General features: G+C 45.4%; 1 protein-coding gene across 3 annotated transcripts in view; it reads right to left on the bottom strand.

Annotated features, from left to right (window-relative positions):
• Positions 1-711: 711 nt before the first annotated feature.
• Positions 712-27,368, bottom strand: part of LOC117354622 (gastrula zinc finger protein XlCGF28.1-like) — a 29,791-nt gene continuing 3,134 nt past the window's right edge. For all 3 annotated transcript variants that reach the window (XM_033932429.1, XM_033932427.1, XM_033932428.1), the window contains 2 exons: positions 26,713-26,839; positions 712-2,474 (listed from right to left, as the gene is read on the bottom strand). In XM_033932429.1, coding sequence (XP_033788320.1) covers positions 1,126-2,474; positions 26,713-26,839 — 1,476 coding nt within the window. In that variant the 3' untranslated portion in view covers positions 712-1,125. The remainder of the gene's footprint in view (positions 2,475-26,712; positions 26,840-27,368) is intronic.

Here is a 27,368-nt window from a genome sequence, read left to right as displayed (position 1 = left end):
GGGACACAGTTTGTCCGCGTGGCCACGGGTTCTGTACCTGCCCCACCCCACAGTTAACAGAACTGCATCCCTTCAGTTAACTACAGGTACTCGTCCCCTTGTCACTCTCTACTTCAGCTTTGCAAATTTAGATGCAGGCACTTGCACCATATTTTTGTGACGCAGTTCCCAGGTGTAAATGCTATTTTATAAACCACTAGTCTTTAAGCCCGTTACATTAACGGGTGCTAGAATAGATCTGTCTGTGTTTCTTTCTCTCTCTCTCTCTCCTTGGCCGCTGTCTGTATCCTTCTGTCTCCCCCCCCCCTGAGCAAAGCTGTCTGCCCCCAGGACACACCTCCCCCCCAAAGCAGGCCCCTTTCCCTCTCCCTAACTGTCTCTCCATGGCCCTCTTCTGTCTCCCCCCCCCCCCCCGAGCAAAGCTGTCTGTCCCCAGCACACCTCCCCCCAAAGCAGCCCCCTTTCCCTCTCCCTATCTCTCCATGGCCCCTTATGTCTCCCCCCAGCACACCCCTCCCCCCAAAGCAGCCCCCTTTCCCTTTCCCCCTGGCTCCCGGTATTGATTCCCTTCTTACCCTCCCAACATCCAGGCGTCTTCTGGCCTGCTCCTCTTCACCAAAGCAGCCTGTGATTGTGGTGGCCGGCTTTAGCGAACCTCGCAGGCTGCTCTCCAACTCGGTAGCACATTCCCTCTGACGCGATCCCGTGCGTCAGAGGGAGCGTGCTGCTGAAGCTGGAGAGCGGCCTGCGAGGTTCTTTAAAGCCGGCCACGATCGCAGGCTGCTCTGAAGAGAAGGATCAGCGGCGGCAGCAAGTGAGGGTGGGAGGTGACACAGCGATTCCTTCTTCTGCACGGAGGTGGAGAGCGGCTTGCGAGGTTCGCTACAGCGGCTGGCGAACCTCAGCAGGCCGCTTTGAGGAGGAGCGGGACGGAGCTGGTGTCTTCTGCACAGTCACGCGCAGGCGCCGTGAGGACTGGCACAGAAGCACACCTCATGGCGCCACCACTCACGAATTTTCAAGAGCGCATGCGCCTCTAGCATTTTATTATTATTGATGCCAAACTTTAAGCTTAGAGAATAGCTCGTTTTTCAGCACCAATTTTCTGGAGGCTATATATAAAATTTAGTCTTCAGCAAGTGTAAATGGTTTGTCTCCTGTGTGGGTCCTCTGGTGAATTTTTAGATGTGAAAGCTGAGTGAAGCTTTTATTACACTCGGTACGTGTAAATGTTTTGTACCCTGTGTGGATCATTTTGTGTCTTTTTAGATTTGAAACATGAGTGAAGCTTTTATTACATTCAACGCATGTAAATGGTTTGGCTCCCATGTGGATCCTCAGGTGATTTTTTAGGCCTGAAACCCGAGTGAAGCTTTTATTACACTCACTACATGTAAATGGTTTGTCTCCCGTGTGGATATTCTGGTGTCTTTTTAGATCAGAAAGCTGAGTGAAGCTTTTATTACACTCAGGACATGTAAATGGTTTATCTCCCATGTGGATATTCTGGTGTCTTTTTTGATCAGAAAGCCGAGTGAAGCTTTTATTACACTCACTACATGTAAATGGTTTGTCTCCCGTGTGGATCCTCTGGTGAATTTTTAGATGTGAAAGCTGGGTGAAGCTTTTATTACACTTGCTGCATATATATGGTTTTTCTCCCGTGTGGATCCTCTGGTGAATTTTTAGCTCTGAAAGCCGAGTAAAGCTTTTATTACATTCAGTACATGTAAATTGTTTGCCTCCTGTGTGGATCCTCTGATGAATTTTAAGATCTGAAAGCCAGGTGAAGCTTTTATTACACTCAGTGCATGCATATGATTTGCCTCCCGTGTGAATCCTAAAGTGAATCTTAAGATGTGAAAGCCGAGAGAAGCTTTTATTACACTCGGTACAAGTAAATGGTTTGTCTCCTGTGTGGGTCTGTTTGTGAATTTTTAGAGGTGAAAACCAAGTAATGCGTTGCTTACATTCAGTACGGGTAAATGGTTTGACTGCTGGGTGGGTCTGCTGATGAATTTTTAGAGTTAAAGGTTGAGTGAAGCTTTTATTACACTCAGTGGATGTAACTGGTTTCTCATTTGTATGATTGCTTTTGTGTATTTGGAGTTCTGGAAACAAGGGGAAGCTCTTATTACGTTTAGGGAAAATAAAGTTGAAGCTCCTCTTATATTTAATACGTGTAAATTCTTTGTGGAATGTTTTTCCTTTTCTCTTCCCATGGTGGACTTCAGCAGTCATTTTATCACTATTATTAATTTGGAAGGGTCTCCCTGTTAGGTGTCCATCCCTTAAGTCTTCTGTAGGATCTTCAAGTTCCTTTGATGCCTGTTTACAATTCTGTGTGTTAATCCTCTCAATTCCCTGGGAAATATTCTCACAGATGTTTCCTGATTGTCTTTGGACTTGTTCTATTTCTCCAGGATCTTCTCCTTGCTTCTTTTCTCTCTTTCTTTCTTGTGTGATTTGATGATCTGTTGGATAAAAACAGAAGGTATTAATCATGTGCTAAAAGACAGTGCTGAGTTCTAAGATATTTATATATATATTTTTATTTACCAATTTTCAAAATAAAGACAAGCAAACATTACTTGAATACAGATTTGGAAATTAGAACCCCCTCATAAATAAGTGGTTACCATATAAGAAATAATATTAATTATTTAGTCCACAACTTTTGAGACCCAAGAAGGGAAATTCAAGAAGTAATTATTATAAAATAGCCAAAAGGACAGAATTGGAGAACAAATTTGACAGTCGGTTCGTTTTAAACTGTGGGTAAAGCTATTGTTCCTATCATTAATCCCCTAGATAAGTAAAATGGTGAGCCACCCATCGCAATGGAAACTCTCCTGGCCAAGTAGTCTTCTCACGAATCAGAAGATCTAAAGAGAGAACAAACAATAAGGGAGAAAGAGGGCAACCCTGTCGGGTCATTCCATACCAAGGGGGTTTAATGGTCCCCACCATTATGTTTCTGATTTTGTTCAAAATTTGCACATAGAATAGTCAGGGTACTAAGAATTCTCCTAAGATTTTAAATTCCTAACTGCAATAGTCACTGAGCTACACCCAGTTGTCTGGCTGGATGTTGGCAGCATTATGCACAATGATGAATAAAGTGTAATTTTTAGCTGTTTGTAAAATTGAGAATAATTAGTCAAGAGTGTTAATTTTTGGTAGCCCAGCATAACATTTTGTGCAAGTTCCAATGATGCTAATATGGGCATCATGGATACAAAAGTCCATCTGAAAATTTTGCTCAGAAATTTGTCGCAGTTTATTTGCTCAAAGTGTGCCCAGAAATTTGTCGCAATTTATTGCAACAGATTTTGACCAGTGTATCAGCAGTCCACAGTAGGGCAGGACAGTAAACAGAACATAGAAAGAATGAGACACCAAGCCAAGTGGTTCGCTGTCTCCCAAAGAACTGAAGGGTGAGCCAAGGTGGAACCGCCATCTCCAAGAAATACCCCTCAACCAAAAGAACTCTATCCCAGATAGAACTATCTGCCCCACTGAAGGAATGACCGGAAACTATGTGCCAGACCTCCAAACAGCGAGACCTATTCCACTAAAACAAGTCTGCCAAAGTTCAGTGTTGAACAAATTGAACTTGAACTGCCAGTCCACCCACAGGAGACAAGGGAGCACTTTCCATGAATCAAAGGACAAGCAGCATCCAAAGCCTAGACGGACATCAGTGAAGATGCCGTGCACCCCTACGGATGGAGCTGCACCAAGTACACGTACTCAACAGCCAAGGAAGGCATCTTGTTCTGCAGCCAGCCAAGAATGTGCACCAGAGAGATAGGGCTGTGCCCAACAGCCAAAGGACTGCGCTTATTGCCAGAAATGGAGCTGTGCGCAGTAGCCCGAAACAGTGCTGTGCTCTACACTGAGCTGTGTGTGGCCTCTAGTGATGGATCTGGGTATGACATCTAGAGCTGGAGCTATACTAAACAGCCAGGCAGGGTCACTCTACATCTAGAGACAGGGCCATGCAATACTGCTGGCACCATACTCTATATCCAGAGGTAGGGGCCAAACCATATTGCCAGGTGCAACTACGTTCCACAACCAGAGATAGAGATAGGGATTGAGCTGGACTGCCAAGTGGAGCTGCGCCCAACATCCTAAGATGGTGTCCTGCTGTACAGCCAGATGGAGCCGTGCAACACATTTAGATGTGGAACAACTAAAGTGGAAGGTAGCCACACAAAACTCAAAGTCCTGGGTTTCAAACATGTAGACTTTAGTAAAATGAAGGTGTTATCTAAAGAAAGAGTTAATAGGATGGGAGGACATAAGAGAAGTGGAAAAACAGAGGTCCAAGCCGAAAGGAGCAATAAAAATGGCTACCGACCTTTATGTAAGGAAAATAAATAAATAACAAGAGAAAAAGGAAACTGATATTACATTACATTCAAGGCGGATTACATCCAAACTAAAACAAGAATTACATTCAAAATGTGAATGAATAGAATAAGCGATGACATAAATTTTTTTTTTTAAGGTAATAAAAAAATGTCGGGTAAAAGAGTTACCAACGGGAAGTAGAAGTCTTTAGGAGATAGGAATAGGGTGAATTATGGGGTTTTAGATAACGTTTGGTAAATAGAAGAATATTAGAGAGTATTAAGGGTATAGAGCGTGTTGGATGTTGGGTTGGGATTGGTCGTGCTGGATAGGTTTTATGTATTTTTTGAAGAGTAAGGTTTTAGTATCTCTCTTGAAGGTTTTGTAGTCTGTAGTCGAAGATAACAGTGGTGATTTGTCTGTCCAGTTTAGCTGCTTTGGAGGCTATTAGGTTGTCATAAAGTTTTTTTCGTTTGACATTTTTGGATGATGGGTGGGAGAATAGTGAGTGGGTTCTTCTGTGTCTGGTTGAGGAGGATTGATTTAGTCGGTTATTCCAGTAGGTTGGGCTTTCTCCGTTGATAGCCTTGTAAAGTAAGCAGTAGAATTTGAAGTGCACTCTCGCTTCTATTGGAAGCCAGTGCGAGTCATGGTATGCCTCTGTGATATGGTCATATTTTTTTAGTGAATAGACAAGTCTTAGGGCTGTATTCTGTACTGTCTGCAATTGCTTCATCATGGTCGCGGGACATGGTAGGTATAGTATGTTGCAGTAGTCTATCATCCCAAGAATAAGAGATTGTACCAATAGTAGGAATTGCTTCTTTTCGAAGAATGTTCAGATTTTTCTTAGATTTCTCATGGTCATGAACGATGCCTTTATTATTTTGTTAATTTGGGGTTGCATGGTGCAGTCTCTGTCAATTGTGATTCCAAGCAATTTTAGTGTAGGTTGTATTGGGTACGAGAACGAATTTATAACAAAATTAGTTAATGTTGGAGTTTTGTTTTTTTCTAATAGGATGAAATTTGTTTTGTCAGGGTTAAGTTTTAATTTGTGCTCTGTCATCCAAATTGCAACTGATTCGAGGGTTTTGTGTATTGTGCTTGTCATGATGGATTCTGGTTGGTCAAAGGGTAGGAGAATAGTGATGTCATTTGCGTAGCTGTATGAAATTATGCCAAGATTATCCAGGTAGTAGCTGAGGGAAGCTATGTATATATTAAACAGTGTAGGAAATAGGGGTGATCCTTGGGGAACTCCGCAGGGGTTGGACCATGGTTCTGATTTTTCTTGCATTGTTTTGACTCTGTAAGTTCTTGATTGTAGGAATCCTTTGAACCTTGTAAGTACTTTGCCTGAGATTCCTATTGAGTCGAGAGTTTGTAGAAGCATGTCGTGGTCTACCAAGTCGAAGGCTGCAGAAAGGTCTAGTTGTATCAGCAGGATTTTCTTGCCGGTACTGAGGTTTCAGTCTCTGTTCCTCCCCATTCGCTATCAGCTCTCCTGAACCCTCTCTTCCCCTCCCCTCCCTCCTGGCAAATTCTCTGACCAACCCCCTCTCTTTTGGCCCACCTGACTCCAACCATGAAGCCATCACTCTGGCCCCTTATTCTCCTTCTCTGCTCCCTCACAACACTTCCCATTCCCAAAAACCTCTCCCCCCAAACTCTCCCGATGCTACATTCACCAACAACATCTGCCCTGGCCTCAGAATCCCTACGCTAGTACCCACCAGACTCCATCATTTCAAAAAGCACCGAGGAGTAAACCTCACCTCTTTAAAGCCTGTTCCCCTAGCAAACCTACCCAACCTTACCTCAGACTCTCTCACCCCAGTCCCTACTCTCTATTGTAACACCAGATCCGTCAGAAATAAGACCCAAATAGTAAAAGATCCGGGTTTTTTGTGTATCACTGAATCATGGATCGAAAAAGATGACCTACTCACTCAAAATGAACTCTGTCCCCCGGGCTACCATGGTCTTTTCTCTCCCAGAATAAACCGGAAAGGAGGAGGTCTAGCCTTTCTCTACAAATCATTCTTTAATGTTGAGCTCCTCGAAAAGGGCAGTCATCCTTCCTTAGAATTCATGCTAGCTTCAATTAATGACGAACTTCATCCCCACCCACTAGGCATCCTGCTACTCTACCGCCCACCCACCCCCTGGAACAAATCCTCTGATCTTGTTCTTGAGACCATAACAAGGGCCTATCTAAAATTCCAAAGACTACTGATCATTGGTGACATAAACCTTCATCTAGATGACAACACCAACAAGGACACAACTGATTTCAAAGACTTCCTCGTTTCCTTAGGCTTCACTGCTCCACCGCCCCACCGCCCACCCCTATCCACGAAAAGGGACACTCCATTGACATCATCAGCTTTCTTGACCTGACTGAACACAAAACTTCCATTGATGGGACCCGTTGGGAACATGTCCCCTGGTCCGATCACCTCCTAGGCTCTTTCTGCCTCCCTGTCTTCATGTCAGACCTTGGTACCCCAACCCAAGCCACACACTCCATCACCTACCGTAAAAAAATCACAAGTGAATTATTCTGGTCCCAGTTTCTTAACAAACTCCCTCCTCTTCCCAATCACACGGACCCAGACTCAATCTGGCACAACTGGGTGACTCTTTCCAAAACCACATACCGTGCTCTTGCCCCTCTAGCCACTAAACCCATCTCCTACTCTCATAAGGCTCCCTGGTATCTCCCATACCACAGGGAATTAAAACAGAAATGTCGGGCCCTGGAGCGAAAATGGAAAAAATAGAAATCTCCCTCAGACAGGCTATCCTGGAGAGAAAACATCAAATTCTACAACTCCGTACTAAAAAAAGCTAGGAAGAATTTCTATGGAGACAAAATCTCCAGGTCAAAAAATCAAATCAGTACACTGTTCCACATCTGGCGAAACCTAACTTCTAAAAATGACTCCTCCCCCTCCCCCCTTCTCCAAATGACCTAGCCAAATTCTTCAACGATAAGAGCTCGTTCCCCCCAGCTATCTCTTACAACTCTCTTCCTCCGAAGGACTCCGATCCTATCAGCTCCGACCAGCGGAGTGCCACAGGGTTCGGTCCTGGGCCCACTCCTCTTCAACATATTCATTAGGGATCTGACTCAAGGGCTCCAAGGTAAGGTAACCTTATTCGCTGATGACGCCAAACTATGCAATGTAGTAAACAGCTGTAATCTTCAGGATGCTATGGAGCAAGACCTGCGTACTTTAGAAAGTTGGTCCTTGATCTGGCAGCTGGGCTTCAACGCCAAGAAATGTAAGGTCATGCATCTCGGCAACGGAAATCCTTGCAGAACTTACACCCTGAATGGAGAAACTTTAGCCAGGACTACGGCAGAACGAGACTTAGGAGTAATCATCAGTGCTGACATGAAAGCAGCCACTCAAGTGGAGAAGGCTTCATCTAAAGCACGGCAAATGATAGGTTGTATCAAGAGAAGCTTCGTCAACAGGAAACCTGAAGTCATGATGCCACTGTACAGAGCCATGGTGAGACCGCATCTGGAATACTGTGTTCAATTCTGGAGGCCACATTACCGTAAGGATGTGCTCAGAGTTGAATCGGTTCAGCGGATGGCCACCAGGATGGTCTCGGGGCTAAAGGGTCTCCCGTACGAAGAAAGACTGAGCAAATTGCAGCTCTACACTCTCGAGGAGCGTAGGGAGAGGGGAGACATGATTGAGACATTTAAGTACATCACGGGACGGGTAGAGGTGGAAGATGATATCTTTCTTCTCAGGGGACCCTCGACCACAAGAGGACATCCGCTCAAGCTCAGGGGAGGGAAGTTTCGTGGAGACACCAGGAAATACTTCTTCACGGAGAGAGTGATTGAGCATTGGAACGAGCTTCCAGTGCAGGTGGTCGAGGCACGCAGCATCTCAGACTTCAAGAATAAATGGGATACCTATGTGGGATCCCTACGAGGTCATGCCAAGGGATAGGGTCACTAGGACTGAATGAGCGGGTCAGTAGAGTGACAGTATAATTACAATTATTCTTTAGGGGGTCAGTAGACTTAAGAGGGTGGGTAAATAGTGTGGGCAGACTTGATGGGCTATGGCCCTTATCTGCCGTCATCTTTCTATGTTTCTATCCCTGCTGACAGATCATGGACTACTTTCGAACTCGTATCCGAGCCCCAGATCTCTAATCTTTGCCTCAAACTCAAATCCTGCAAGTGCATCCTAGATCCTTTCCCATCCTACCTCTACGAAAACATCCCTGCGCAGGCCATCTCTTCCCTTACTAACCTTATAAATAAAGCTTTACTATCGGGCCTGTTCTCCACAGAAAAGGGACACATTGCCTTATCCCCTCTTCTGAAAAAAGCCGATCTAGACCCCTCCTTACCATCGAACTACCGCCCCATAGCTAACATCCCTCTTTTAACAAAACTTCTAGAGACCATAGTCGCTACTCAGCTCTCCTCTTACCTAGAGAGATTCTCCATTCTCCAACACTACCAATACGGATTTAGGCCCAATTTCAGCACCGAGTCCCTCCTAGTTTCCTTAATTTCAAAGGTGCAACAACTACACGCTCAAAACAAATTTGCCGTTCTTCTACAGTTTGATCTCTCCACGGCTTTCGACGTAGTGCACCATGACATACTAATCTACCAACTTTCTGAGATAGGAATAGACTCCTTTGTCCTAAAGTGGTTCTCAAACTTCCTTCGCGCTCGCTCCTACATTGTCAACGCAAATGGCTCCAAATCTGCTTCGTGGACACCTTCCTGTGGTGTCCCACAGGGTTCTCCCCTATCCCCTATTCTCTTCAACATGTATATGACCTCCCTGAAGCTCCTCAAACTATCCCCCCTTGAAACACTATAGACATATGCAGACGATATCTTTATCCTCCTCGAAACAGATCAGAACCTTACAAACCTCCAAGAGAACATCACTTCATTCATAATGAGACTTCACGCCTGATCCCTCTCTGTACATATGAAATTAAATGAATCAAAAACAAAATTACTCTGGCTCGGCCCAAAATTAGTTCACCTGCCCACCCTCTTCACACTACCCACAGGCCCTGCTCTGCACCTTGAGTTCTCAAGCAAGGTCCTCGGCATCACTATCGATTCCTCCCTCTCCTTCAGCGATCACCTGAATTTCCTGGCAAAATCATGCTTTTTCAGCCTCCACATGCTGAGGAGAGTTAGATCCTATTTTCACCAAAAACATTTCACCGTCCTTGTACAATCCATTATCCTATCCAAACTCGATTACTGTAATGCCATTTATTTATGCCTAACAAAAAAAAGACTTTGCAGACTCCAGCTTATCCAGAATATTGCAGCCAAACTGATTTCTGCTAAACGCAAATTTGATCACATCTCCCCACTACTTACCAATCTTCACTGGCTCCCAGTACTTTCCAGAATTCATTTCAAATGCTCCTGCCTGGCGTTCAAGATCATTCACGGCATCCTTCCGCTCCTAATCCCTCTATCCTTCCTCGCCCTGACGCCTGCTACCACCAGATCAGCCCACAGACATAAACTATCCTTCCCCTCTCTACACAGCATCCTCCACGCAGGAAAACTGGGAAGATCCCTCCTCTCCAAAATCACGGGCCTTTGGAACGATCTCACTATCCCGCTGCGGAACCTGGGCTCCCTCCAACTATTCCGGAAACAACTGAAAACCTGGCTTTTCTCTAACATATAACATCTCTTCTCCTGTTACATCCCCTCTTTATATATGCCCTTGTAAATCTTTCTCCTCTCTCTTCCTATATTTTTAAGCTTTGTAAACCGTGTCGAGCTCCACTCCTGTGGAGATGATGCGGTATATAAACTTAAAGTTTAGTTTAGTTTACTGAGGTGATATGGTTCTCCAAACTAGTGGTGGAGAAAAAAAAGGCAAAAAAAGAGTTGGCGCTCGTGAAATATAAAAATACTCAAGAGAAGGAGCACAGAAAGGAATACAGGATGAAAATGAAAGAAGCCAAGAGAGAGATACGTCTGGCGAAAGTGCAAGTGAAAGAACAAATGGCTAGAAATATAAAAAAGGGAGACAAAAATTTTTTCAGGTATATTAGTGAAAGAAGATGAAAAATGGAATTGCAAGACTGAAAGAAGCTATGAACCATTATTAGGAGAGTGATAAGGAAAAAGCAAATGTTCTAAACAAATACTTAAGAAGAAAATATTGGAGCAGGACCGCGATTAGCTGGCAAAGGTACACGTGAGAATGGAATAGATACTGCACCATTCACAGAAGAAAGTGTTAGGGACTAAACGGGATCAATTCCAGGATGTTGAGGGAGATCAGAGAGGTTCTAGCTTGTTCACTTAAATCCATGGAAATGGGAGAGGTTCTATGGCAGTGATGGCTAACCTTTTTGAGCCCGAGTGCCCAAACTGCCGCACAAAACCAAAGAATTTCCTCAAAGTGCCAGCACGTCAATTAAACCTTAATAACAAGATTTTAGTATCTAAAAACTCTTTATAAAGTTGCCTGAACTATGTAACATCATTTTTAAAGGTTGGAATCTTTGTATTGTCAGAGAATCAATTTGATTCACAATCCTTTGGTTTTCATTTCAATTTATTGGCAATTTATAATGTTTTAATGATTTCATTCAATTTAATGAATTTAGGAAGAATTTGATTCAGTTACACAACATATTTTAAATGTATTATTCACATAACATGTCAAATGTATCCTGAGTAAAAAAAAAGATAAACTTCTTAAAACTGTTAACTGTGTCAAGACTCGGTGTGCATTCTCAAAGAGTCTATACATGTTTTTTTGTAAAATTTACAATCAAATTAGAAAATAGTTAAATCATTACATTTCTAATAATATGATGTAAAGAAAACAAAAGAGCTTTCAATTAAACCAACCGTTTTTATTGGAAATTCCAGATTGGAATACAACAGGGCCATGTAAAGTCCCTTTTTAAAATAACATCTTTAAATAATATTTAAATAACTTAGAAAGTGTCTTAACTGCAAACTGAAAACACTGCTTCATGTAAACATATGCATTGGGCATGCTCTGAAAAAAATTAATGTGATTTTTGTTGTTGCATGCATGCTGATAACTTGTCAATCCTTGGCTCATAGTGCGTTAATTTCAGAGCAACACATGCAGCACTCATGTCATCCGTTAATCTGTTTCTAGCATCAGATTTTATATGATTCAAAGCCGAAAACAGCTGCTCACAAGCATAGGATGACCCAAACAAAGTAAGAAGAGCAATCCCAAGTGCTTTCATGGACTTAAAATTGTCTGGCAGAGAATTCCACGCTTTTAGGATTTCATTTTCAGAACTGCTAGCAGTGATTTCATTTGTCACCCTTTCACACTCAATACGTTCAAGAGCCGCACACAGGTCATTGAATTTACTTTTCCAGATAGAGCTTTCTTGAAATTCCAGTAGCTCCATTTCCAAATTTTGAATATCCAACCACTGTAAGCAGGAAAGATCAAGATCTTCAAATGTGGACTTTTCTGGGGAAGTTATAAATGAAAGGGTTGTCTCCATCTTACGGAACTGAGAAAATCTTTTACTAAAATTCTCCTTTGCTTCGGCTACAATGGTGGAATATGCTTTGTGGATTTCCTGGTGTTTTTTATGACTGTCCACAAATGTTGTAGAATTATCCAAATGTATTTTTAGGTTGGGAAAATATTTTAGCTGTCCACTCTCAAGGTCTTTTTCAAAAACATGCAATTTTCTCTCAAAAGCTTTGATGTCACTAAACATGCTTTCTGCTGTTTTTCCCATGCCTTGTAATTTTTTGTTTAGTACATTAAAGTGGTTAGTAAAATCTGTAAAGAAAATGAGGTTGGTAAGCCAGGCCATGTTGGTGAGTTGAGGATAGTCTTCCCCCTTTTCGTTCATAAATAGCCTAACTTCTTCCAAGCAGGCCACAAATCTCTCTAACACTTGTCCTCTGCTCAGCCACCGGACATTATTGTGCATCAGTAAAGTGTTATATTGTGCCTGAACCTCATCAAGAAGGGCTTGAAATTGTCGAAAATTAAGAGCACGCGCCATGATGAAGTTCACCATTTTTGTTACATCTTTGAGGACATCGTCAAGTTTTTTGCTGCTTTCTTTGGCGCAGAGAGCCTCTTGATGTATTATGCAGTGAAATTGAATCAGTGGATGTTTTGTTTCCTTAGCAAAGAAATGAATGAATCCTGATGTTGTCCCCACCATGCTAGGTGCTCCATCGCTAGTAACTGAAACCACTTTTTCTGGACTTATGTCTAGTGATGAAAAAGCCTCCATCACAGCATTGTGGATATCTATCCCTTGTGTTCTTCCAGGCAAAGACAGCAGTTTTACCAGCTCTTCTCTCATGATGTCACCAGTAGCATAACGCAAAATGAGCGCTAGTCTTGCATGGTTAGTAATATCTGTACTTTCATCCAAGCACATGGAGCAGAAGGGTGCTTTTTGTAAGTCGCAAGTAAGCTGTTGACTAACATCAGCAGCCATTCGCAGAACCCTATCTTTTGCAGTATTTCTGCTTAGCGGCATCTCGGAGATGCGCTGCACAATTTTATCCTTGTTTTGGAAATCATGGAAGAGTGAATTACTCCCAGCCAAAATTGCCTTTTTGATAAAATCTCCATCAGAGAGGGGCTTACCATGTTTTGCCATGCACAGTGAAATTTGAAAGCTGGCAACTGTAAGATGATTAGTTTTTGAAAGATAGTTGCTAAAACTAAGAGACTGGGAGTGATATTTCTTTAATTTTCCTACAAGGAACTCTTTTCTTTGAGCTAAACCAAGTTCAGCAACACTGTTATGGTTGGTCTCAAAGTGACGTTTGACACTTGATGTGCGAGACACAACACTTTCATTACACATAATACACAATGCTTTCCCACTGCGTTCAATCACTCCATATGTCTCTGTCCAGGCCTCTTGGAATGGTCTTCCACTATGTTTTTGCTTTTTTTGCTGTACTCATTTTCTTTGTTCAAGACTTCAAGTCTACAAAAAGATAAAATTTGTATAATAAAAAAAAATCTAATGAAGTGCTGTATACAAATCCGTCCCCATAAAAAAATATGTGATTGGGGAATTTTACTAATTGTAGACATCCGTTTTGGTCAAAAAATATACTGTCCGGGTGAAAACCGGACTTGTGCAACCTGAGTGTATGGGAAAAGGACTTTTATTTTTCATTATTGGAGCCTTTGTTATTTTATTATGATGTTTACAAAAGCACTGTGAAGGGCCACATATACACTTTACTGTTTTTTGCTATATTGAGTTTTCCATAAGGTACAGCACAGAGGGTTAGTGTGTTGGTTGTTCACAGAGAGCCCAGCCCTCCTCTCAGCTTACTGAACTTCTCTATGCAATCATCATAAACAGCTTTTTTATTTCCTCGAATTTAGCATGTCCCCCATGGAAGATACAGAGGTTTTTACAGAGGAGCACATTATTAGACACATTAACATCCCCCCATATCCTCACCTCTTTAGCATGGGAGCACTAGGAAATGTTCCTGATTACAGATGTCACATGTGGAGTCACACTACAGCCTCACTGAGTTCCTGTGACAGACTCAGTGTGAAGCTTCTCTTCCTCCCCCCCACTTCCCCCTCACACACTGCCTGGCTCATAGGATACTAAGGGGAAGACAGGCAGGCTAAACATCCACTCATAGGACTGCAGCCAGCACAGGAGGATGGGCCGCGGCCCACCGGGACAATGCCCGGTCCTCCCAATGGCCAGTCTGGCCCTGTTGCCAGGTGAGCTGCAAAGCAGACACCGGCACACTCGCCTCCCGCCGCGCCGCATATCTTAATTGCGGACTAGAGAGTTGCACGGGGACAGAAATCCCACCCGTCCCCGCCAAAGTCTCACCCGTCCCCGTGAGGAATCCCACCCGTCCCCGCCCATCCCTATAAACTTCAGAAATAGTTATTTCATTTAATTATGCTACTGAATTAAAGGCTCTGGTAGAAACCCATTTACAAATAAGCAAAAAGACTTTATTAATTTGGAAATATTAATTGGGAAGAATACACACTTTGTAAACGGGTTTCTACCAGAGCCTCTTTTGTTTATAAATTTTTATCAACACAACTAATATACTACTTTATCCTGAAGCAAGAAAAAAAGAAATAGAATTCTTTTCCTACCTTTGTTGCCTGGTTTCTGCTTTCCTCATGTTCTCATTCAGTTCCTTCCATCCACTGTCTCTCTTCCTTCTGCGTCTTCCATTTGCTCTGTTACTGTGCCTCTCCCTTTCTCCCCCCTTCCAAATTGGTCTGGCACCCATCTTCTTCCCTCCGCTCCACCCATAGTCTAGCATCTGTCTTCTTCCCTGCCAGCGTCTTCTCCCCACTCTCTCTTCCCCATTTCCTTTCAGCGTCCTTCTCCCCCCCCATCTTCCCCATGTCCTGTCAGCGTCCTTCTCCACCCCCTGTCTTCCCCATGTCCTTTCAGCGTCCTTCTCCACCCCCCCATGTCCTTTCAGCGTCCTTCTCCACCCCTTTGTCTTCCCCATGTGCTTTCAGCGTCCTTCTCTCCCTCCCCCGTCTTCCCCATGTCCTGTCAGCGTCCTTCTCCCCCTTCTGTCTTCCACAAATGCTTTCAGTGTCCTTCCCCCCCACCCCGTCTTCCCCATGGCCTTTCAGCGTCCTTCTCCACCCCTTTGTCTTCCCCAGTGCTTTCAGCGTCCTTCTCCCCCCTCCTTCTCTCCCGCCCCGGGTGCAGCACAGCCGGCCAGGTCCCCTTACTTTTGTGGCGTTTCCCCGACCGACCGACAACAGCCCCGGTCTGACAAACCTCCCTGCCCTTAACCGCGAATCTAAATTTCCTTCTTACAGCTGCTGTAAGAAGGTAATTTAGATTCGCGGTTAAGGGCAGGGAGGTTTGTCGGACCAGGGCTGTTGTCGGTCGGTCGGGGAAACGCCACAAAAGTAAGGGGACCTGGCCGGCTGTGCTGCACCCGGGGTGGGGCGGACCGCCCCCCTCCCTTGATAGCCACTCGAGCCGCGAGGCTACTCCTCCTTACCTACCCTGCCTGCAGCACAGAGCCGAACAGAAGTCTTCACGACGTCAGCGCTGACGTCGGGAAGACTTCCGTTCGGCTCTGTGCTGCAAGCAGAGCAGGTAGGGAGACAAGCCGCGCGACTTAGTACATCCAGCCCCGCAGGAACCCCGCGACCCTCGGAGGCTTCTCCACGGGATCCCCGCGACCCTAGGGGGCGTCCCCACGTGATCCCCGTGACCCGTGCAGCTCTCTATTGTGGACCTTCCCGCGTGCCAGCTGCAAGGCCTTCGCGTGCCACAGCTGGCACGCGTGCCATAGGTTCGCCATCGCTGTTCTATGGGATTGGAGAAGAGCAGATGTGATTCCTCTTCACAAAAGTGGTCACAGAGATGAAGCAGGAAACTATAGGCCAGTAAGCCTCACTTTGGCTATTGGAAAGGATAGTAAATTTCTTAGAATGGGTTACAAGATCCGAGCCAACATGTCTTTACTAAAGGTAAATCGTGTCAAACAAATCAGATTCTTTGAGTAGATAACCAGAGAATTAGACTAAGGCAGTGCACTAGTAATTTAATTAGATTTTAACAAAGCCTTTAGCATGGTTCTTCATAGGAAGCTCGACCAGCTGAAGTTAGGACCCAAAGTGATTGAGCATTGGAACAAGCTTCCAGTGCAGGTGATCAAGGCCCACAGCATCCCAGACTTCAAGAATAAATGGGATACCTATGTGGGATCCCTATGAGGGTCATGCCAAGAAATAGGGTCACTAGGGTATAGACTTAAAAGAGCGGGTCAGTAGAGTGGCAGTATAATTATAATTATCCCAGGACAAGCAGGCAGGTATTCTCACTAATGGGTGATGTCATCAGACAGAGCCCCGGTACGGACGTCTCACAAGCACGTGTTGCTTGTAGAAACTTAAAGTTTCTAGATGCCCGCACCGCACATGCGCCGGTGCCTTCCTACCCGGAGATCCGGGCGTGTCTCCTCAGTTCTTTCTTTTCCGCGGAGCTGAGAAGTTCAACTTCTTCATGCGCTAGCTGAATTCAGTTAAATTTGCCTTCCTTGTCCGCGTTTTCGTTTCTTTTAATTACAGTTAACAGTTCTTTTCTTTTTCAAAAAAAAAAAAAAAGGAGAAGATTATTTCCTCCGGCGGGTCGAACGGGCCGGCCACGTGGCTCGGGCCCACGGGCTTCGACCTCGCGGCAGAGATTTTCCGGCCTATGTCCCGGCCAATCACCGGTTTTAAAAAGTGCAGCAAGTGCCAACGCGCGATTTCACTCACGGACCCTCACTGGCGCTGTTTGCAGTGTTTGGGCCCTGACCACATCCCGAAATCGTGCGGGCCTTGCTCTACCCTTACGGCACGCTCATTAAAGCGGCGTTGCCTATTGTGGAAATCGATGTTCAAGATGGACGCAGCTAAGGATCCCTCAGCCTCCACTTCATCTGATACCTCCCCGGTTCGGGCGAAACCGGCATCGACTCCTCCTGCATCGAGTGCGGTGAAACCGGCATCGATCGCCCCGACACCATCCACGAGCTCGACGTCGGTGCCTGCCCCGGTCTCCTCGGTTCAGGTACCTCTTCCTTCCACAGTGCCACCAATGGTCATCAAAGTGCCGAAAGCTACTAAGCAGAAGCACTCGACCTCGAAGGAGCGCGATGCCCGTGCAGGAGGACCCCCTTTCGGTGCGGATCCCTCCCTATCGGCTTCGCTGCGGTCCGTGCTGGAAGCCCAATTCGTTGAGCTCATGCAGACCATCGGACCCGGGCTCATCGCTGCCATACAGGGTGACCTCCCGGTACCGGTCCAAAGGGGCGGTCCGCCCCCTCCCCCACACCGTTCGACCTCGGCAACCGACGAGGACGAACGAGGGAGGGCGGCGATACCCACGCGGCAAGCCTCGCTTACCGACATGCCGCCATTAGAACCCATTACGCCTCCGCGCCAACATGGGACCAGACCTCCGATCGATACTCGAAGCCCTGGGCATAGTCAGGAAGAGTTCCTCCGTACTCCTTACCAGACTTGGGTAGCATCGCAGGAACCCGCATCGCAAACCCAGTGGCGATCCACTGCTTCCAGCCCTATCCACTTGGGGACCTCGGGAGACCATGCGATGCACAGACGATCCCGATCCCCGTCCCGCCACCGAGACGGGCACCGATCGAGACACTCATCCTGGCACTCCTCACGCCATTCGGAGGTGTCACCGCAGAAAAAACTGCAACGTAGGGGATACTCCTCATCAGAGGCGTCCCCTCCGAGGGGCCCGGAGTACGAGGAGACACCGGTGCCCGATTCCCCTTGTCACTCCCCGATGTCCACGGACCTGGAGGCCTCCTCCTCCGCCAGCCCGTCCCACAGACCGACGCTGGCGGAACAATTGTCCTTCTCATCATTCCTCCGACAAATGGCGGATGATCTGGATGTGACCCTTGACACGGGCTCCCGATACTCCAAAGAGTATCTGGACACCATGCATTTACCTAACCCCCCAACGGAGTCGCTCCGGCTCCCCCTGCATAAATTACTGGACCAGACCTTCATGCAGTGCTTCGAAACGCCGTATTCCATACCGGCGATCCCCAGCAAACTCGATGCTCGATACCGCATCGTGCACCATAAAGGGTTCGAGGGCCCTCAACTCTCCCACCAATCCCTGCTGGTCGAGTCCTCCCTAAAACGCTCTCATCCCTCCCAGGTCTACGCCTCTGTACCGCCGGGCCGAGAGGGGAGAACGATGGACAAATTTGGTAGAAAATTCTACCAAAACTCCATGATGGCGTCACGAGTGCTAAACTACAACTTCTTTTTCTCTTCCTATCTGGAGTTCTTCTTGCCGGTGCTCCGCAAGTTCACTCCGTTCATAGACAACCAAGCTCGATTCGAGTTCGAGGAAGTGGTAGCCTCCCTCTCCCAATTACGCCTCCAGCTGATGCAATCCTCCTTCGATGCATTCGAACTCTCGGCACGCGCCGCCGCAAGCGCGGTAGCTATGCGTCGCCTGGCATGGCTCCGTACCATCGATATGGATCCCAACCTTCAGGACAGACTCGCCAACGTACCATGTGCTGGAGCTGACCTGTTCGATGAGTCTATCGAAACTGTTACCAAGAAGCTGTCGGATCATGAAAAATCCTTTCAATCCATCCTGCGGCCCAAACCCAAACCTCAACAGTCTCGACCTTCCAGGCCACCCCTGATTTACCAGCGGCGTTACATGCCCAGACAAACGCCTGCTGCGAGGCAGCCTGCGAAGAGACAACCTCCCCAGAAGTCTCAGCAAAAACCTCAGCCACCGGCCGTACCTAAGGCCCCCCAGCCCTTTTGACGCCCCCCCCGGGAGCATAACCTCGGCCTCTCCCATAGGGGGCCGCCTCCATCTTTTTTACCATCGATGGGAGGCCATAACTACGGACCTATGGGTCCTCACCATCATAAGAGAAGGATACTCTCTTCAATTCCACCGGGTCCCCCAAGAGAGTATCCTTCAAGCTCGACGCAGACCGCCCTTCTTCTTCAGGAAGTCCAAACCTTACTCCAGCTTCGGGCTGTCGAGCCGGTCCCGTCAGACCAATTGAACCGAGGGTTTTACTCCCGGTACTTCCTCGTCCCGAAGAAAACGGGCGACCTGCGACCCATTTTAGACCTTCGGGCCCTCAACAAGTTCCTGGTCAAAGAGAAGTTTCGCATGTTGACTTTGGCTTCTCTATACCCCCTCCTCGAGCAGAACGACTGGTTATGCTCCCTGGATCTCAAGGAGGCCTACACTCACATCCCCATTCACCCGGCCTCCCGAAAGTTCCTCAGATTTCGGGTGGGAAATCTGCACCTACAGTATCGAGTGCTACCATTCGGCCTATCTTCGTCCCCAGAGTCTTCACAAAGTGCCTGGTGGTAGTGGCCGCAGCACTCCGGGACAGGGGTCTACAAGTATTCCCATACCTCGACGACTGGCTCATCAAGGCCCCGTCAGCCCCAGAGGTCACTTCGGCGGCCTTGGCTACAACCTACTTCCTCCAGAATTTGGGCTTCGAGATCAACTTCTCCAAGTCTCATCTACAACCCACCCAGTCCCTCCCCTTCATCGGAGCGGTCCTGGACACCACCCGACTCCGAGCATTCCTACCTCGGCAACGCATGGAGTCTCTTCTCCATCTCTGCCAGTCGGTGTCTACTCGCCAAACCCTACCGGCGAGACAACTGATGGTGCTCCTGGGCCATATGGCCTCCACAGTACATGTGACACCCTTTGCCAGACTCCACCTCAGGATCCCCCAGTGGACCCTGGCATCACAGTGGAATCAGACGTCCGATCCACTATCCAAACGCATCTTAGTCACACCTGCTCTTCGGCAGTCTCTACTTTGGTGGATGACCTCTTCGAATCTATCCAGAGGTTTGCTGATGCACTCTCCCCCCCATCAGAAAGTTCTCACGACCGATTCGTCGAATTACGCATGGGGGGCCCATCTGGAGGGTCTCCGCACCCAAGGATTCTGGACCAATGCGGAGAGACTACACCAAATCAATCTACTGGAACTCAGAGCCATCTTCAATGCGCTCCAAGCTTTCCAACACCTACTCCACGACATGGTAATCCTCATTCGCACAGACAATCAGGCCGCCATGTATTATATCAACAAGCAAGGAGGCACGGGCTCGGCCCTCCTTTGCCAGGAAGCTCTACGAGTCTGGGACTGGGCGGTGCGCCACAACACCCTACTCAGAGCAGTATACATCCAGGGGGAGAACAATGTCTTAGCAGACAAACTAAGCCGTCTGCTACAACCGCACGAATGGACTCTCCATTCCAGCCCCCTTCACCAAATCTTCACGCAATGGGGGACGCCTCAGATAGACCTCTTTGCGGCTCCCCACAACGCCAAACTGCCTCAGTTTTGCTCCAGGATCTACACTCCTCATCGCCTCGAGGCAGATGCTTTTCTACTGAACTGGGGGAAACGATTTCTATATGCGTTCCCACCATTCCCGCTGATCCAGAGGACTCTGGTCAAGCTGAAACTCGAACGGGCCACCATGATTCTAATAGCTCCTCGGTGGCCCAGACAACCTTGGTTCTCCCTCCTACTTCAACTCAGCAGCAGGGAACCAGTACCACTTCCAGTGTTTCCTTCACTACTTACTCAACATCAAGGATCACTACTTCATCCCAACCTGCAGTCTCTCCACCTGACAGCTTGGTTCCTCTCAACGTAACCCCTCACCAATTCTCACAAGAAGTGAGGGAGGTCTTGGAAGCTTCCAGGAAGCCCGCCACTCGGCAATGCTACTCCCAAAAATGGACCAGATTCTCCTCATGGTGTGTTTCCAAGTCAAAGGAACCCCAGCGAGCTTCCTTATCCTCCGTGCTGGACTATCTCCTACACCTATCTCAATCTGGGCTCAAGTCCACATCCATACGAGTACACCTGAGCGCTATCGCGGCGTTCCACCAGCCCCTACAAGGGAAACCCCTCTCGGCCCACCCGGTGGTCGCCAGATTTATGAAAGGACTCTTCCATGTTAACCCGCCTCTCAAACCACCTCCAGTAGTTTGGGACCTCAATGTAGTCCTTTCCCTTCTCATGAAGCCCCCGTTTGAACCACTCAACAGGGCCCCTCTGAAGTATCTCACCTGGAAAGTGCTTTTCCTTGTAGCCCTTACGTCCGCTCGCAGAGTCAGCGAACTACAGGCATTGATGGCGGACCCACCATTCACAGTATTCCACCATGACAAGGTGGTCCTCCGCACTCACCCGAAATTCCTGCCTAAGGTGGTCTCCGAATTTCATCTCAACCAATCCATTGTACTTCCAGTATTCTTCCCTAAGCCTCATTCTCACCACGGAGAATCGGCCCTTCACACTCTAGACTGTAAACGTGCCTTGGCTTTCTACCTGGATCGCACCAAGCCACATAGAACCACTCCTCAACTTTTTGTCTCCTTTGATCCTAACAAGTTGGGAAGACCCGTATCGAAGCGCACCATCTCCAATTGGATGGCGGCTTGTATCTCTTTCTGCTATGCCCAGGCTGGATTATCACTCCCTTGTAAGGTCACAGCCCAAAAGGTCAGAGCAATGGCAGCCTCAGTAGCATTCCTCAGATCAACACCAATCGAGGAAATTTGCAAGGCCGCCACCTGGTCCTCGGTTCACACATTCACCTCACATTATTGTCTGGATACCCTCTCCAGACGGGATGGACAGTTTGGCCAAACAGTATTGAAAAATTTATTCTCTTAAGTCGCCAACTCCCCCTCCATCCCACTGAGGTTAGCTTGGAGGTCACCCATTAGTGAGAATACCTGCCTGCTTGTCCTGGGATAAAGCAATGTTACTTACCGTAACAGTTGTTATCCAGGGACAGCAGGCAGCTATTCTCACGTCCCACCCACCTCCCCTGGGTTGGCTTCTCAGGCTAGCTACCTGAACTGAGGAGACACGCCCGGATCTCCGGGTAGGAAGGCACCGGCGCATGCGCGGTGCGGGCATCTAGAAACTTTAAGTTTCTACAAGCAACACGTGCTTGTGAGACGTCCGTACCGGGGCTCTGTCTGATGACATCACCCATTAGTGAGAATAGCTGCCTGCTGTCCCTGGATAACAACTGTTACGGTAAGTAACATTGCTTTATACTTAAGGGGGTCAGTAGACTTAAAAGGGTGGGACAATAGTGTGGGCAGACTTGATGGGCTGTAGCCCTTATCTGCCGTCATCTTTCTATGTTTCTAAAGTGGCAAACTGGATTAGAAACAGGTTGACAGACAGACATCAGAAGGTAGTGGTTAATGAAGTTTGCTCAAAGGAAGGAATGGTGAAGTGGAGTGCCTCAAGGATTGGTGCTGGGGCCAATTCTATTCATTATGTTTATGAGCGATATTGCCAAAGGGTTAGAAGGTAAGGCTTGCCTTTTCCCGGATGATACCAAGATTTGTAACAGAGTGGAAAACATGAAAAAAGATCTGCAAAAGTTTGTCTAATGGCTGGCAACTAAAATTCAATGCAAAGAAATAGAGTGATGCATTTGGGGAGGAGAAATCCAAGGGAGATGTATAGAAACATAGAATATGATGGCAGAAAAGGGCCATCGGCCCAACAAGTCTGCCCACTCTAAGAACCCTCCCCCCTAAGCACTTCCTCAAAGTGAACCCACATGCTGATCCCATTTTTTCTTAAAATCGAGCACGTTGCTGGCCTCAATTACCTGAAGTGGAAGATTATTCCAACGATCAACCACCCTTTTGGTGAAGAAGTACTTCTTAGTGTCACCATGAAATCTCCCACCCTTGATTTTTAACGGATGCCCCCTTGTTGCCGTAGGTCCTGTAAGGAAAAAGATGGCTTCTTTCACCTCAATACGACCAGTAACATATTTGAACGTCTCTATCATGTCTCCCCTCTCTCTGCGTTCCTCGAGAGAGTATAGCTGCAACTTACCTAGACGTTCTTCATATGGGAGATCCTTGAGGCCTGAGACCATCCTAGTGGCCATTCTCAGCACATCCTTTTGATAATGTGGCTTCCAAAACTGAACACAATATTCCAGATGAGGTCTCACCATGGACCTGTACAATGGCATTATAACTTTGGGCTTCCGGCTGACAAAACTTCTACGGATGCAACCCAGCATTTGTCTAGTCTTGGATGATGCTTTCTCTACTTGATTGGCAGTCTTCATATCTTCACTGATGATTACTCCTATGTCCCGTTCTGCAACAGTATGTGCTGGGACTGATATGCACCGATGGGTGATAATGTCTGAGGATGTAAAGGCAAATGAAACAGTGCGACAAAGTAGCCAGAAATGATGCTAGGCTGTATATAGAGAGACATAACCAGCAGACAAAAAGTACAGGTCATTGGTGAGGCCCCACTTATTGTGTTCAGTTTTGGAGGCTGTATCTGACCAAGGATATAAAAAATTTTGAAGCGAACTAGAGGAAAGTGACAAAAATGGTGGGGGGTTTGCACCAAAAGAAGTATGAGAAGAGACTTGAAGATGTCAATATATATATCTACTGTGCAGGAGAGGAGAGGCAGGGGTGATATACAGATATTTAAAAATTTAAAGGTATTAATGCAGAACCAAATCTTTTCCAGAAAAGGGAAATTGGTAAAACTAGAGGACCTAAACTGAAGTTGCGGGGTGGTAGACAGGAGTAATGTGAAGAAATTATTTTTACGAAGGGGGTGGTGGATGCCTGGAATGCCCGCATGAGCGAGGAGGTGGAGACTGGAGAGGAAAATAGTGACAGAATTCTGAAAAGCATGGGATGAACAGAGGAGATCTCATTAGAATATGAATGTGCAGACGTTCACGGTCTGAATCATAAGGACTGTACCAGGTGGACTTCTAAGGTCTATGGCCCAGAAAAAATAAAGAAAAGAGACATTTTAATGTAATCATGAAATTGTAAAGCATATAATTATAGGGCAGACTGGATGGACCGTTCAGGTCTTTATCTGCTGTCATTTACTAAGCAGCACTTCCAGAAGAAGAGCTCTTCATCTAAAGTTGGAGGCCAGCAACATGGTCAAGCAGAGCCAACCTCCACATACAGAGATGGGGACATACTGTACAGCCAGGTGGAGTCACGTTTCACATACAGTAGAGACAGATAGTAAATCTGCTTTTAAAAAACTCACTATGACCAAAATCACCATTCTCCCCAATTTCTCAATTAAACCACCCCCCCTTTTAGGGAGTTTCATTATTATTATAAAGGTCCAACGATACAGTCAGACAGCATAATTAGATGTAGAAACACCGGCTGACAGAAATGGCAAGAGGAATCACAGAATGCCTCTCTAATAGGATAAAAAGTACTGCCATACCTGTTTGTAAGCATAAGGCCTGCATTACCTAACCGAGGCCTATGAACCAAACTCTGACTAGGCCAGGAACCATAAATAAACTCTGGATTACTGCATAAAAGATAAGTCCGACTTTTAAACGGTCCTATTTATGCAGTGACTTTGGCCAGCTAAGTGCTGAATATTGGCACTTAACCAGCTAAGTGCCAACTCCACCCCCAGAATGCCCCCCAAATAGCCAGTTTGCAGGTCAGTACTAACCACTTAAGTGGAAAACATTTCAGCAGCACCAACTGGTTCAGTGTCACCTGAACAATAGATTTGCACTGAAAGAAGCAAAAAGGCCTCAGAGAAACATGAATCCCTTTTCTTACCCCTCAATAAAAAAAATCCCAAAAAATAACAAAGGATAAAAACGTTAGAAGACCTACTGTCATTCCAAGCAGCAAAACAAGATAAAGTTGTCATCAGAATCTTCCGGAAAGAAATCAAAATGATTGTTATTTAGGAAATATGTCCTGCAATGCTAATCCAATGCTTGTCTAATAATAAGCTTTGAAATGTAATTCCCTGGAAATGTCCAAATACTCTTATCGTAATTCGCCTAGAACTGAAAGGTTAAGGCAAAATAGAAGTTAATACATGTAATTTAGCTTAGAGGGGTTTAAAAAAAAGATTTAGATAATTTCCTAAAAGGGAAGTCCATAGGCCATTATTGAGATGGCTTGGGGAAATCCACTGCTTATTTCTAGAATCAACAGCTTAGAATCTGTTTTGCTACTTGGGATCTAGCTAGGTACTTGGGACCTGGGTTGGCCACTGTTGGAAACAGGATTCTGGGCTTGATGGACCCTTGGTCTGTCCCAGTATGGCATTTTACTGTAGAGCATTTTGCCCATATAAGAAAATCAGTCCTATAGTCCCATCCAGGACACTTTTTCCCATCCTAACCTAAATTTTGATTATTGAGGAATAAGGATTGAGCATGATTAATTGGACGCCAGCGCACTCATTAAGCTGCAATTGCCAATTAAGCTGCTAGCTTTCACTCAAGGTGTGAAAAAATAATAAATATATGGAAATCACACATAACACAAGCTTTATATAAAAAATTAAGTATTGTTTTTATTATTTTCATCATGGACCTCAAAAGATTGAGTTGCGTTATCTGGGAAACCTGTACAGTGCCAAACGCTGGCTTTCTGACAAGGTCTCAACCCGATACTTCGAAGCTCCCCATTTCAGACAGTTTGTCTATGTATCAGGCAAGCTGCTGAAATGTTCTCAGCCTTATCCTGGAGGAGGGGTACTCCCTCCTCCTGCTTTGAACAACTGACAGTTTCAAATTACACTGATACTCACACAGAAGCCTTTCTAAGAGTGGGCTTCATATGCCCCCCTTTCTATGCTAGAGACTGCTACAGGTCTCTGATTCTAACTTAACCATTTCCAGATGCTGTGTTCAGGATTTTTCCTTAGTGTTCTTTCTATAAACCATTTCATTTTTAGTACATCTTCTTTCATATATATTTTTCATACATCCATCCACACTTGGGGCCCCATCATCCATAGTTTCACACATTATATTTCATTCATATGTACTGCATGTTATATCTCAATTTAGAATATGGAATCTAATATACTTTTCTTAACCAGCCTAAGTCACATCTGGTATCAATTAGAACCACGAGGCTAAAAGCGGGAAACTAAACAACAGGGACACAGGCCGAACACAAAATGGAGTAAAGCCAAGCAGAAGATACAGAAAGACAGAGAACCCAAAATGGAGTCATCAATATCTCTATATATGCATTATGCATATCTATACCTGATTTCTTCTATGATCTGGCTTAATAGCAAAATACATAAAAAGAATATTATTATGCTTTTCCTTAATATTAATCTGTAGTATGTTTTTCTGGCCTTGGCTACATCCATATTCAGATTTTTATTCACCAACTTTTCGTACGCTTCTATTGGGCATAGCCTTAACTAACACATATGCTTGTATCTAACTAGAGTTACCCAGAATCATATGAAAAACAGGCATTTTTGTAGAAAAACTCCACAAAATACTGCACTATCATGTCCTGACGTCCATTCCATTACCGTCCCATAGACATCGCCCCCTACTGGCCACGAGCCTCTAGTCCTCAGGATACAGTTGGATTTGAAAGTATTTGCATTATTTATGTAGTTTAAACACCATAATGAGAAGATATTTTCCTTTAATATAATGTATATAACAAAGTTAACAGTATTAACAAAAGGTGTGTTGTTTTACCTGTGATTGATAGGTGCAAATTCATGATGGGAAACTGTCAATTACTGTCTATGTTTTCACTGATGTGATCAACTGAGTGTGACGGTGTGTCTACATAATATTATTTTTAAACAATATATTCTTGTTTTGCTGTGTGATTTGTTTTTCCTTTTTCTCCGTTTGCTTTTCGGCTTTATAATGATGTTTCAATACTGCTAAAAAGAAATGTAAAATTATCTCTTACCCAGTGAGATCAGGGTCTCATAATTCTCTTCCATCACCTCCCTGTAAAGCTGTTTCTGCCCTTCTTTTAAATACTTCCACTCCTCCTGGGAGAAAGAGATAAAGATGTCCTCAAATGTCACCCGCATCTGAAACACAAAACAGAAACACACTCAGCATCTATCAGGTAACCCATTGAAACGGTGGTCACTGCATATGGGGACAAGGCCATTCACTGCCCCCTTCCTCCTTCCTAATGATCGCCTTTTGTTATTATTTCTTTATTAAATTTCATAATATTCACAAGCATAAAACTTGTTCCATATAATAAAGAGAATGAAACAATTCCAAATAAAATATTTCTACATAAATGATATAAATTTTTTCCTCTTTCTTAGACCACAATATAGAGGAGTGGTAATCAAAATCTAGTGGAGACAAACCAAGGTATAACAGATTCAAAAGAAAAAGGCTTAATGGGCTATCAGATGCAAATTTAACTTAAAGTCCATTCCTTAATCAATCCTTAATGATCTTCTTAACTTTTAGAAACTCCCTCAGGTGGTCTGGAGAGTAAAAAGTATATTTTATTCCTAAATACCTAACCAGGCATTTACAGGGATATGCTAAAAGAAACGTAGCCCCAAGTTTAAGAGTCTCTTGTAATAAAGAAAGGAA

Source organism: Geotrypetes seraphini, chromosome 2 (assembly GCF_902459505.1).
Source record: "Geotrypetes seraphini chromosome 2, aGeoSer1.1, whole genome shotgun sequence".
Classification (NCBI taxonomy): Eukaryota; Metazoa; Chordata; class Amphibia; order Gymnophiona; family Dermophiidae; genus Geotrypetes; species Geotrypetes seraphini.
Note: the sequence above shows the minus strand (reverse complement) of the source record. Positions and strands in the feature narration are given on the sequence as shown.